General features: G+C 33.0%; 3 protein-coding genes across 5 annotated transcripts in view; 1 reads left to right on the top strand and 2 right to left on the bottom strand.

Annotated features, from left to right (window-relative positions):
* LOC107610268 (G2/mitotic-specific cyclin S13-7-like) lies at positions 1 to 6,933 on the top strand. Of its 3 annotated transcripts, XM_016312338.2 has the most exons (10): positions 3,596 to 3,697; positions 4,126 to 4,252; positions 4,348 to 4,390; positions 4,478 to 4,537; positions 4,617 to 4,769; positions 5,582 to 5,707; positions 5,783 to 6,031; positions 6,114 to 6,275; positions 6,361 to 6,539; positions 6,628 to 6,933. In XM_016312338.2, exons 1-10 carry the CDS (start codon positions 3,676 to 3,678, stop codon positions 6,776 to 6,778), a joined length of 1,272 nt encoding a protein of 423 aa, XP_016167824.1. In that variant the 5' UTR covers positions 3,596 to 3,675; the 3' UTR covers positions 6,779 to 6,933. The 3 variants fall into 3 exon arrangements, with proteins under 3 accessions (XP_020964218.1, XP_016167824.1, XP_020964217.1); XM_021108558.1 differs by lacking the exon at positions 4,617 to 4,769; XM_021108559.1 differs by lacking the exons at positions 3,596 to 3,697; positions 4,126 to 4,252; positions 4,348 to 4,390 and adding an exon at positions 1 to 39.
* LOC107613533 (histone H3.2) lies at positions 6,896 to 7,610 on the bottom strand. Its single transcript, XM_016315573.2, has one exon. The coding sequence runs from the start codon at positions 7,494 to 7,496 to the stop codon at positions 7,086 to 7,088; it is 411 nt and encodes a 136-aa protein (XP_016171059.1). The 5' UTR covers positions 7,497 to 7,610; the 3' UTR covers positions 6,896 to 7,085.
* The window catches only part of LOC107614080, a gene marked incomplete in the record, with an annotated part of 2,649 nt that continues 699 nt past the window's right edge, over positions 11,234 to 13,183 (bottom strand). The window contains 4 exon segments of the mRNA XM_016316310.2: positions 11,234 to 11,943; positions 12,026 to 12,253; positions 12,347 to 12,630; positions 12,984 to 13,183. Of these exon segments, the coding sequence (XP_016171796.1) occupies positions 11,485 to 11,943; positions 12,026 to 12,253; positions 12,347 to 12,630; positions 12,984 to 13,183 (1,171 nt within the window).

Genomic DNA, 13,183 nt, shown 5'->3' on the forward strand with positions numbered 1-13,183 from the left:
CTTTATGCAAAACTTTTGGCAAATTCACGATCTACTGCAGTAAGAACAAATTGCTCTTTGCTAACTTTGTTAATGATCTTGAATTGAACGTCTATCTATGCATTTGGTTTTCAATGAACTTGAAACTATGGAGAAAAAGGAGATGGACAATAATATTATTGCCAACTTATACTTAGCAATAGCTGATTTTGTATTGTCAAACATCTCAAAGAAAAAGACAGCAAAGGCACTCACTAAATAGTACAAGACTAAATTATTACACAAACAAAATATTCTTCTTCTTCTTTAGAGCTTTGGAAGTGGGAATGATGAAGAGTGACTTAGTACTCTCAACTTAAGCCAATGCACTGACACCTTCTGCAGCTCAAGCTGCGTGTGACACTTCCCCTTCACTCCACACTTGCTCAGGTAGACACTCACTCATCATGAGTGGTTGCCTCAACTTTACTTCAGTTCATGGTGCTTGTGCTGTTCATGCTAAGTTGCTAACGGTGCTACCAACAGATCGATCTTTTGAGTTTAATTTATATCATTTAAAAAATTCTTTCACGTATGTATCTGTATCGATATAAGATATTGATATGTCTAAATTTTTAAAAAAATTAGAAGATTAAATATATTTTTAAATCCTCAAATACTTAAATGTTCGCGAATTAAAATATCAATGATGTATTTGTTTTTTTCTCCTTTTCATATCGTTTAGACAATACTAAGGCCCAATTTGGATAAACAATTTAAATATTTTTTTTTTTTAGAAAAAGAGCTTAAAGGATAAAAACTATTATTAAGAGTAGTTTATAAATAAGTTGTTTTGTGTTTGAATTTTTAGTTATAGAAGTAAGTTGTAGCGTTTAGATAAATAACTTAAAAAATACAATTAGTTCCATTTTATAGGCAATTGGTTCTTGTATGTGGTGAATAGTAATAAAATTTTAATTCACAATAATCTTGATGAAAATGCCAAAAAATTATTGTATAGTTAGTGTTTGTTATTTTATTGTGTATGATATGGTAGGTAAAAATAAAAAATAAATGTGAAATGTGTGTCAATGTATATTTTGTTGCTTTTTTTTTTTTTTTACTCCTATTAGAACCCCCCCTTTTCTTTTAGTAGTCAAGAACTTGCTATATCCTATAACTATAAAAATATTTAGCAAGCTATATAAAAATAAAATTAAAACTAAGATTTCATACCACACAATGTTAAATACAAATTTAATAATAAAAATAGAGTGGTAAAATGATTAAAACAATAACTAGAAGGAATACATGTAATAGGTGATTCAGATAGAACATTGTTTTAAAATAATGGTGGAGGGCCAATACTTCCCGTAAATGGAATATTGCATAAAAATAATAGTGGAATGCTGGTGCTTCTAATAGATGGAACCTTATGTGAAAATGATGGTGGAGGATCAATAATTCCATTATAAATAGAAAATATTTTTTTAATAAAAGTAGATTTTTTTTGTTGAAGTCAATTTATATATTTTTATTTTTTTAAAAAACTGCTAATTAGCTTTTTAAAAAATTAAATTTTTTTTTTAAAATTATATCATAATATGTATATTATAATTTTTTATAATTCAAAAATTAAATAAAGTAGCTTCTGCTCCTTCATAAACGGACTTAGCTTTTGTTAAAAGTAACAGATTTTATGCCTAATGCAAAATAGAAAAGGAATAAGGTTATTTAGTGATGGAAATTAATAAGAAGAAATACAATGTGAAATTTGATGTCAATTTTTTTTCCATACTTATTATTATCATTTTATTATATGGAAGAAAAATATCTTTCTCCAAACCATTCCGTAGTGACATTGCACGTCATGTAATAAATAATTTTCTCTCTTTCTAAATAATAATAGTTCTTATGTTACGATTTTGAGTGTTGTATTCATTGAGAATATATATATTCTGATCATCATGTAATCTTAACAATTGATTCTATTGATATGTGATTCAAACTTTAATTATCGAAATAAATATTCTTCTCTTATTTCGTTTACACTGTAAACGAGATAATTTTGTATATATCTCGTTTACAATATAAACGAGATACATGTATTTATAAATAATTAAATATAATTTTTGAAAATAATAAAAAAATATTAATAATTTAAATGGGACCAAAACTCTTAAAAATAGAATATTTCAAATAATAGAAAAGATTGACTATTTTAAATAATAAAAAAGATAAACAGTCCATTTTAAATGATAAGGAAGATCGATTGTCCATTTAAAATAAATACATTAACATGTTTAAATTATTTAAAATGTTTTAAAATAAGCACGTGTTTAAGATGGATTGTCCATTTTAAAACATTTTAAATAATTTAAACATGTTAATGTATTTATTTTAAATGAACAGTACATCTTTCTTATTATTTAAAATAGATTATTTATCTTTTTTATTATTTAAAATTGTCTACTTTTTTCTATTTTTTTATCTTCTTCAGCAGATTTTTTATTTTAATAAATAAAATAATTATAATAATTACTGAAATAAATAATTTAAAAATATTTACTAAAATAAATATCTTTCTCTTATTTCGTTTACACTGTAAATGAGATAATTTTGCATATATCTCATTTACAATATCTTTATTATTTGAAACGTTCCATTTTTAAGAGTTTGGTCCAATTTAAATTATTAATATATTTTATTATTTTCATATTTAATTATTTATAAGATGCTAACTCATACAAATTAAAAGATGGCATGAAGTTGATGCACAATAAATAAAAATAAAAAAAAAATGACGAGAGAATTAAAATAGTTATCTCCCACTCTTTCTTTCTCTCCTAATAATTGGCAAACTTCTCCTAACAATTGGCAAATAGTTATCTCTTATTATTCATCTGTTTTATTTATTTTTATCAACCTCTCCTAACAATTGGCAAATAGTTATCTCCTACTCTTCATCTGTTTTATTTATCTCTATCAATCTCTCCTAACAATTAGCAAACAGTTATCTCTTACTCTTCATCTATTTTATTTATTTCTATTAATATCTCCTAACAATTGACAAATAATTATCTTCCACTTCCTCTATTTTATCACTATTTTTACTTCTATAAAAAAAATTAGCCACATATAAATGTTAAAAAAAATGAGGTGATAACAAAAAAAAAATTTTAATATAAATATATTTTATAGAATTATCTTTTATATAATAAAAATATTTTAATAGATTTAAATTTTCAACCGATAAGATTTATAAAAAATTTTGGACCACTAAAGATCCAAATATTCTTTCCTCACCTAAGAAGCCTCCTTAATTCTAAGGAATGATTCCGATTCAGCCTATATGAGAAAGAAATGGATTCTCTACTTAAATTCGCATCCATTTTAAAAGCAAATTATGATTACGATGAGACTGGAGTTTCCTTTTCGTTTATAGTTAAGCACTCCCATTCCCGATTCTGTTTGTATAGAAAATTGAAGCTTCATAGTATCGCATTTTAGTTGAATTTCCAAAAGCCACGATGGGCCTTGCCCCGAACCGGATTGGTATATTCTCAAACAAACTACCTTATTTTATGTGGAAAGAAATAAAAATAAAATAGAATTAATTCAAAATTTTAAAAAATGATTATGTTTATTATTGTAGGCCAATATAAATAATGAGAACACTCGTGCTTAGAATCTCGAATCATAAAATACAGGTGGACAATGGAGAACAACCGGACAACAGGTTTTCTTTTGATTGCTTTTGATAACTCAAAACAAATGTTAATCAGATATCTTGTTATTCTCAGTGTTTTTTTCCGATATAAATGTTTTACTTGTTTGCATGTGGATTTAAGATTTTTGATGGTCTAACTAAACCCTCTCGTGTTTATAACAAAGCAAAGTTCCTAAGTCCGATCGCACGATTTTGTTGCTAATGTTACTCGTTCTCCTTTTCAATGGTTTTTAGGATATTGGATGATTGACATTCCTGCATTTATCTGTCGTTTTTCATTTTTTATATGATTTAGTAATGGTGATTACCATCAAAGTAACACATACACAATTACGGCGTAGCAGAAATTGTCTGTAACAATTTCTTTCTAATATATTTTTTTAATTTTTTACCTCGCAAGAAACATTTATAGCTTTTTCTTTTCGTATTTCTTTAAGGAAAAGGGAAAGGCAAAGCAAAAACAGAGGAGAGAGGACTAGGAAATCGTCAAGTTCTTGGAGATATTAGTAACCTTGAAGTGCTTAAAACTACTGATGGCAACCACATTTCACGGCCTATCACAAGGTTCTCTTTTTTATTTTTATTTTTCATAATTCAGTTTGATTGATCTACCAAAACATACAATTTATTTCCTAAGCTAACTTGCTTGTTTCTTGTAGGAAACTTTATGCAAAACTTTTGGCAAATTCACAATCTACTGCAGTAAGAACAAATTGCTCTTTGCTAACTTTGTTAATGATCTTGAATTGAACGTCTACCTATGCATTTGGTTTTCATTATGTTCTGTAGAACTTGCTGCTGGATCCAAAAGCCCAATCTAACGAAGGAGGAGCTGCACAAGGGAATAAGGTGCAGTAGCATTCTGAAGACACATTCTTATGATACCTAATAATTAATGCAACTTCAACCTAATTATGTTTATTTTCAGAACTTTGTTCAACTTGAATTAGACAGTACAGCAAGTGTTCACAAGAAGCATGGTTTAGAGGAAAGGGGTGAGCATGATAATGAAAGAAAGTTTAAGAAAAGATCTTGTAGGAAAGTCATGACTCTAACTGCAGAAATTACTGCACAGAGCAAGGTACTTCACTGTTGTTTACACCCTGCATGTAATAGGAAATACTAGTCCTCTAAGGATATGCATGATATCTAAGGAGTTGGGAGTTGGTTGTTTTGTGGTTTGTACTCTTTGGATTTGGAGACATCCATGATGACATTGTTGAAGAGGATGTTCCACAAATCTAGACTCTCCCCGTTTGGGTCGACTTGTAACAACTTTCTAAAAAAAATCTTGCTGCTCACCCACGCCACCATTGCCAATCTTGCTTGCTTAACTGCTGGCTACCCACCCCTTGCTCGCCTCTCACCATGCTACCACACCGTGCAGTACTCTCTCACCACCACTGGTCCAACGTGGCAGATCTTGCCTCTGCTTCTCTTAACTAGCAAATCTCGCCTCTCATCTCTGCCTGATCATTTTTTTTTCATTTTCCTATACTGACCTTTCTATTAAGTCTGGACTAATGATCTATTATGTATTTTAGACCTGCTCTGAATCCAATTTGGACCAGAGTTTAGCTTGGACTAAAAATCTTACGAATTTGCAGATTTAGTATCACGTAAGGGTCCAAAAACAAGACCAGTTGAAATTATCAAGTCAGCTCAAGGCTAAGCCAAACCCAATGCATTAACACCCCTAGTCCAAAATATACACTTGGAAACTAAATTGTTGTTTATTTTATACTATGAAAGATTCAATTTATGTAATAAAAGAACAATTTAACATGTTGCATAACTTATAAAGACCAATTTAATCATTTGTATAAAATCTTCGGTACACAAGGATCATTTAATCTTACTGCTTTTCATAGATTTCAATTATATTTTTCCCAGGCTGCTAGAGAAGTCTTGTCTAAGCCTGATGGACAGCATGTTGACATCGATGCAGACAATGGTAATATTGACTTGGCAGTGGCTGAGTACCTTGATGATTTATACATATTCTATAAGCTAACAGAAGTATGTAGCATTCTCAACTCTTAAGCCTTGCACTGCTGTATCTATATCCTTTTCTTACTAGAATTTATGATGTAGGATGAGAGCCGAATTTCAGATTACATGAACTCACAGAATGAAATCAATGAGAAGATGAGGTCCATTACCGTGGACTGGCTCATTGATGTGCACTGGAGATTTAACCTAATGCCTGAGACAATCTATCTTACCATAAACATAATCGATCGATACCTCTCGTTGACAGTTATACCAAAAGCAGAATTACAGTTGGTGGGCATTTGCTCATTGCTCCTAGCTTGCAAATATGAAGAGATAGTAACTCCTAAGGTCACATTGCTTCCACCAAGCAACACACTTTGAACCTTTCTACTATTACTTTTAAGTTTCAATTTGTTTGTTTCGGCTGCAGGTTAAGGTCTTTGCTAAACTAACAGATGATGCTTACACCAACCAACAGATATTGGACATGGAAAATGCAATCCTTGAAAAGTTAGAATGGTATCTAACAGTTCCCACACCCTACATGTTTTTAGATCGATTCATCAGAGTTCCTGAGCAGCCAGATGTTGAGGTAACATATGTTGAGATTGCACTATTGCAATGCAAATTTAGTTCCATGGTTTCTTTAATTTGATATATTTAAACACAAAATGCAGCTGAAGAACATGGTTTTCTTCCTGGCTGAACTTGGTCTTATGCACTATCAAATTGTTCTGCACTGCCCCTCATTGATAGCTGCAGCAACAGTCTTTGCTGCACGTTACACACTCAATCGGAATCCATTCTGGACTGAAATTCTAAAGCTCAGGACTGGCTATGTTGCAGAACAGATCATGTAAATCTCTGTTTTGTTAATTCAAAGACACCTCTTTAACTTAATCTAAATGAAAGAATGATTAAACACTTGACATCTCTTTTAACAGGGAATGTTCAAAGATGTTAATCAGATTTCAGTCAAGTGCTGCGGATTCTAAATTGGATACCGTGATCCAAAAATTCTCAAGTCCAGAGAGAGGAGCTGTTGCACTTTTACCTCCGCTAGATCCCAAACATCAAGTCAATAATCTCACTTGAATTTTTTAATAAGTTGTTGCTTTTATTATTTTGGATTTCAGTCCTCGAATTTTGATAAGAGTACCGAAGGACAGATTCAAAGACTTGATTTCTTAAGAAATTAATACTGTAATTAGATTTTTTTAATAACAAATCATGATATCATATTAAATTTAGATCCTAACTGAGAACAGTGGGAGCATATTTTTTAAAATATCAAGTACATTAGTTTTTCCGGAGTCATAATGACAAGCACAGCATAGGTAAGGATAAAACGCAAATACTAAATTACTTACTAATTAGACGTTAATTAAGAATGTAAAGTTGTTTATGCCCTCTCGCCTCTGATTCTACGTGCAAGTTGAATATCTTTGGGCATAATGGTGACTCTCTTGGCATGAATGGCGCAGAGGTTAGTGTCTTCAAAGAGACCAACAAGATATGCCTCAGCCGCTTCTTGGAGAGCAGAGACGGCGCTGCTCTGGAAACGAAGGTCGGTCTTGAAATCCTGTGCGATCTCCCGTACAAGTCTCTGGAATGGGAGCTTCCTTATGAGGAGCTCCGTGCTCTTCTGGTACTTCCTGATCTCCCTCAGAGCCACCGTCCCGGGCCTGAAACGGTGAGGTTTCTTCACTCCGCCAGTGGCCGGAGCTGACTTCCTGGCGGCTTTCGTGGCCAGCTGCTTCCTCGGAGCCTTTCCACCGGTGGATTTGCGCGCTGTCTGCTTCGTACGAGCCATTTCCCCTCCAAATGAGATCTCAAAGAAAGTTGAAATTTGCGAAGAGTGATTTACAAGAAGAGGTAGCAACTAGCAACACTAGATGGTATTTGAATTGATGCGAGCGATCCCTTAGAACTTGAAAGAATATATAGCAGTGAATTAGCGGGAACTTTTCCCCAAGGGGAGCGAAGATTGCAAATGGAGCGTTTTGGATCGTAGATTAAATCTTAATCAACGGTCTCGGTGCATTTTAAATCAAAAGCCTCGGATTACAATCCTTGTGCTTTTAAGGGGTTTTTTTTTCTAATCGGCGTGGAGCCAAAAAAAATAGCCAAATTAGGATTCGTACTCAAGCTTTTTTTTTGGCGGAGCGACTCAACTAAATCCATGTTTTAGGCGGAAAAGTTATTAACTTTTTTTTAGTTTAAATATCAAAATGGTCCTGAATTTTTAATCGAGTTTCAATTTCACTCTTCATTAAAATTGCTTTAATTTTGTTCCTGAATTTAACGTGGTCGTCCTTGATGCTGCGTTTGTTTGATGGACACAGACACTAATACATAAACACAGTGGTACACGTCTATCGATTGTTTATTAAGATACGGATTTTTGAAGGATACGGTGACACATAAACATACATAAAATACATATATTTGGTATCCTTCAAAAAAGATGAGACACAGAGACACATTGATGAGACACAAATATTTACTCTTTTATACTTAGTAATTTACTCTTGTCCTTATTCCATTGGTGATAATATAGGGGTAAAATTGATATTTAGTTTATACGGTGTGTCTTGTCCAATATTACCAAACACAATAAAAAATTTGTATATCTTTATGTATATGTCTCTTTGTGTATTTGTGTCTGTGTCCATGTATTTGAAAGACAATAAACAAACGCAGCCTAAAATAACTTCTGACAACAGATTGATGACGTGATTAAATGGGGACTACGCTGTCGTCGTTTCCTTTCTTTCTTTATCACTCACACCATCATTCACCAACAGCACCACCACATACCACCTTCACCTCTTTCCAACAGGCAACACTCCCAACATCGTCATCACCACCACATTAAGAAATCACACTTCACTCTACTATCGACTCTCCTCTTTTTTCTCTTACATTTCTCTCTTTCTCTCTCTTTCTCTGTCTTTGCAACTTTTGAACTTTTTTCTGTCATCACCATCTCTCGTTTTCACCATTATGCTTTTTTTTTTCCTCCTAAATAGCAAACATTATCAACTCAAACAGCAATAATCACAAAAGAGAGTGAGGCTGAAAGAGACACAGAGAAGACAAGAGAAAAGCGTAGACGGCGAACAGATCGAGTGACACCATGGACGAAATTCAGCAAAAAAGCTCCTCGGAACAACATCGTCTCTCTTTGGTAGGAGCTGTGGAGGTCACAGAAACAGAACACAGCAGAACTTTCAGGCGGAGATTGATGTAGTAGAGGGGAGGAAGGCAATGCAAAAGAAACATGACGAGACCCAGGACAACGGTAAAATTGTGAGGTCAGAGAGAAAGAGGAGACAGCAACGGCGGCCGACAAGCTTTAAACGTCATCACAACATCTCACCATCAACTAAGGAACAGCGCCTAAGTTCATCTGAAGCGGAGGGATGTGATACCGAATTGCAACTAAGATCCCATCTGGTTGGGTGAATTTCTAAGGTCGTGTCATTGTTGACTTGATCCATTAGTTTTTTTTTTTTAACAAATACAAAATGACGTCGTTTCAATGCAAGCGTGGTAAACGATCGACTGAAAGTGTTTCAGGGACGATCAGTGTTAAGTTCAGGGACATATTTTGGATAATTTTAAGTTTAGAGACGAATTCAAAACTCAATTGCAAGTTCAGGAACCACTTTGAGATTTACTCCTTTTTTTAAATAAAAAATAATATTAAAACATTGATTTATGAAGAACTTAAAGCAAACAAATAAAATAATTAAAATATAGAAAACACTTATATACTTTTAAGAACTTTACCCGTTTCATCTTAATATGATTAAAATATAGAAAACACTTATATACTTTTTAGAACTTTACCCGTTTCATCTTAATAGTGAATGGATTTTCCATATCAAGTTCTGAAATGTCATTATTCTTTGGATGTAATAAGTATGTATAATATACTTTGCATAAAGCAAATTAGCTATTGTGACCATTTTTTGAAATTTTGTACGTGACAAAAAAATATTTTTTAAACTTAAAGATAAATTATAGGACAATTTACGTTTTTAAATTGTTTGACCCCTAATATTACGCAAATGCATTGTTTCCAATTCCAATACGCAAATGCATTGTTTCACTATTTTATGTAAACCGCTACTGGCAGCAGCAGTTTACAAGTGTGCATAAACCGCTACAACCAACCGTGGTTTACGTGTATGCGTGTGTGAGTGTAAACCGCTGCTGGCAGCAGCGGTTTACGTGTGTGCGTGTGTGAGTATAAACTGCTGCAGGTAGCAACGGTTTACGTGTGTGCGTGTGTGAGTGTAAACCGCTATAGGCTATAGCGGTTTACATGTAGTGTGTCTATTTCAAACAAAAAATAGACAATTAGATGATAAAATCCAAAGTTTTTCAGTCAACAATTAAATGATAAAATAATATATAGATACAATGACGAAACTAGGCAAAATATTAAAGAATAACCAAAAATTAATTTTATAATAAAATAAAATAAAAATAAAAATTTATTTAACTTATGTTTTATAATCGTGGATTTTAATATAGGCTTATGTATCATGGTCGATTTTATGTACTCGCTGCAACATCTTTTTAATTAGACTTTTCTTGTTAAATATCAGAATTTTTTGTTTGTCTGTTTTTTTTTTTCTTTAAAGACAAACATGACTTCTATGTTTTAACTCTTGTTCACTGGAAATAACTAAGTGTAGTTTTTACGTTCTGTTCAATTATTAAATTGAAAAATAATTTAAAAAAATATTATTTTTTTGCTAATTTTGCCATTCAATTTTATTTGTAATAAAAAAATCAAGAATAATTATCAGTTTTTATAAGTTTTGATTTTTTAATCAATTTTTCATTTATTTTGTTTGTTCATAGTAATATGTTTTTTTAGAATTTTTTTTATATTCTCTAATGCATATTGTTATATTTTTGTAACGGAATTTTTAGTACTCATTATTCATATAAAATTTTTAATTATTTCTATTAATACATGTTCTTTTGTATAGAACTTAGTTAATTTTTATTTAATTTTGTATAATTTGACTATATAGGCAGCACACTACACGTAAACCGCTGCTGCCTATAGCGGTTTACACTCACACACGCATACACGTAAACCGCGGCTGGTTGTAGCGGTTTATGCACACCTGTAAACCGCTACTGCCAGTAGCGGTTTACATAAAATAGTGAAACAATACATTTGCGTATTGAAATTGAAAACAATGTATTTACGTAATATTGAAGGTCAAACAATTTAAAAACGTAAATTGCCCTAAATTATATCACATTGTTATCATATCGATTATGTTTTATAGTGCAGAATGTTGGTCATCCAAAAGAGAGCACGATCATTAGTGTGGCATAGATGAAGATATCAAGATAGATAAGTGGTCATACAGGATTGGATAAAATAAGGAACGAATATATAAGAAAAGAAGTTGAAATAGTACCTATTATAAAATAGATAGTAGAATTACGTCTCAGGTCATTTGGACATATGAAAAAAAGACCGACAAAACACCTACCTAATACCTAATGGAACAAGACTTTGTTGTTATTATTTTGTTTGACCGTTTCTTGAAATTTTGTGAACAACATAACACAAGCAAATGAAACAAAAGAAACCAGTACGTCCTTGAATCTCTGAATTCTAAAGCAATGTATCTTATGTGTATGTACATTATGCAATAACAAACAACAATTAAAGCCCTTGTTAGAAACTCGTCTTGCAAGGTTAAAAGGGATACAAAAGCAAACAAAAATTCAAGGGTGTGTGTGTAGTACATCATTAATCATATTCATACCCAGTTACTGGATAAGGAGAAGTCATGAAATCTAAAAGAAAGTTCCCCGGCTGTGTCTCTGGCGAGGCGGGGCGAACCAACAGGGGTGATATCACTTGAATCAGATTCATTTGGAGGCAATGGAAGAGGATGGTGTGTTGGAGGAGACAAGACCCTGAATCGATTGCTCCCTCCGCTTGAAGAAGCCAACGCTCGGTCCCAAAGGAAGACATGAAGGAGGATTGGAACTCTGGTGTGTCGGTGTAAGGACAGCTTCTGGCTTAGCGAAACTGTGTCGAAACATCGAATGGCACCGGTTGAAGAGACCATCCACGGAAGCACTTTTTGATTTGAAACTCTTGAGATAATCAACAATCTACAAGTATCTGTTGCTAGTTTATAGAGATTGCTTAGCACTGACCTTGTTGCAGGCACGTTTTCTTGATTAGTAACCGATGAAACAAATATAAATCCCTGTAACATTATAAACAAAAACTATTAGCTAAATCCTTAACCATACTTATAGATTATTTATAGAATAAGCTAAGATAGAAACCTCTTCTGTACGACTAATTGCAAAACCAAGCTTTGAATCATCCTCTTTTAGTTTTATCTCAATAGAGAACTCTCCTCCGATTGGAGCATACCAGAGGCGAACGGCACGAACGACGCCGATGTCTATTCCGTGGTAATCCTCAAAGCCATAGAGGCTTGCATTTGCTAAGTTAGATAAGTCAGATAATGATCCTGCATTCACAGTGGAAGAAGCTGTCTCTCCAGATATCTGTCACACAAGAAAGGAAAAAAAAAAGTGAATTCTAAGTAACATTATTGTATAACATAATTTTGGAGGGAATGGTAACCGATTAACCGCTACCTTAGTAAGAAGGGACTCAGTTTGAATGTTCATGAAGACAATGGGGACTCCAGAAGCTTGAGCTGCATTAAGCCAGGCATTTGCTCTGGCCAGGGTGTCATCGACATCATTGTAACGAGAAGATACTCTATCTGAAGCTTTTGGAAGGAGTAACATGGAAAGAAAGTTGCTGGAATTTGGGACTGATAGCATTTCTTGCATCCTCCTTTCCCATGGAAATGAAACAAACCCATCCTGTAGCTTTGTTCTCGTAAGTGCATTTACCATCCTAGTCGATCTTGAAGCTTTAAATGTTCAAATTGAAAACAATACAAAATAGTTAAACATGTTGAATCATCTTTTGACTTAACAAAAGCAAAGTCACGGGGTCTGCGCAACACGTGCAATGCATGAATGATGAATTCAACAAAATTTGGTGCATCACTTTTTAGGTAAAATTTGATTAAATTATAATCTAATATATTATTTTCCAATGAAAATAACTTGACTAAATAATGACCTAATTAAATATAGAAGTAGAAGTACATTGGCGATGGCGGGGAAGGTAGTGCGTAATTTACTTGCTTGAATAAAGTGAACCAAAATTAAAACATAATTACGTAACTTAACCTAAAAGTCAAAAGAAAAGAGAAGGTACCTTGAAGGTCGAAGCATTCAGCTTCGGTTCGATCCACGAACCCGACGACGTAATTTGGATCGGCGATGGAGCGAAGGACGAAGTTCTTCTTAGAAGCAGAGTCACTTGGAACGATGCAAGCCTGAAGCTCGGAGAATTCGTCGGGTCCTCGCCTGACCCGAACCACTATGGAGGTGTCCTTCTTCTTGTACGAGTCCTGA

Source organism: Arachis ipaensis, chromosome B08 (assembly GCF_000816755.2).
Source record: "Arachis ipaensis cultivar K30076 chromosome B08, Araip1.1, whole genome shotgun sequence".
Lineage (NCBI taxonomy): Eukaryota > Viridiplantae > Streptophyta > Magnoliopsida > Fabales > Fabaceae > Arachis > Arachis ipaensis.

What these genes read in the sequence shown, in the direction of transcription:
- LOC107610268 (XM_016312338.2), top strand. Translation starts at nt 3,676, where the DNA reads ATGGAGAACAACCGGACAACAG. An exon ending in TATTCTATAAGCTAACAGAA is followed by an intron (nt 5,708 to 5,782) that starts GTATGTAGCATT and finishes TTTATGATGTAG; the next exon opens with GATGAGAGCCGAATTTCAGA. An exon ending in AAGAGATAGTAACTCCTAAG is followed by an intron (nt 6,032 to 6,113) that starts GTCACATTGCTT and finishes TTTCGGCTGCAG; the next exon opens with GTTAAGGTCTTTGCTAAACT.
- LOC107613533 (XM_016315573.2), bottom strand. Translation starts at nt 7,496, where the DNA reads ATGGCTCGTACGAAGCAGACAGCGCGCAAATCCACCGGTGGAAAGGCT.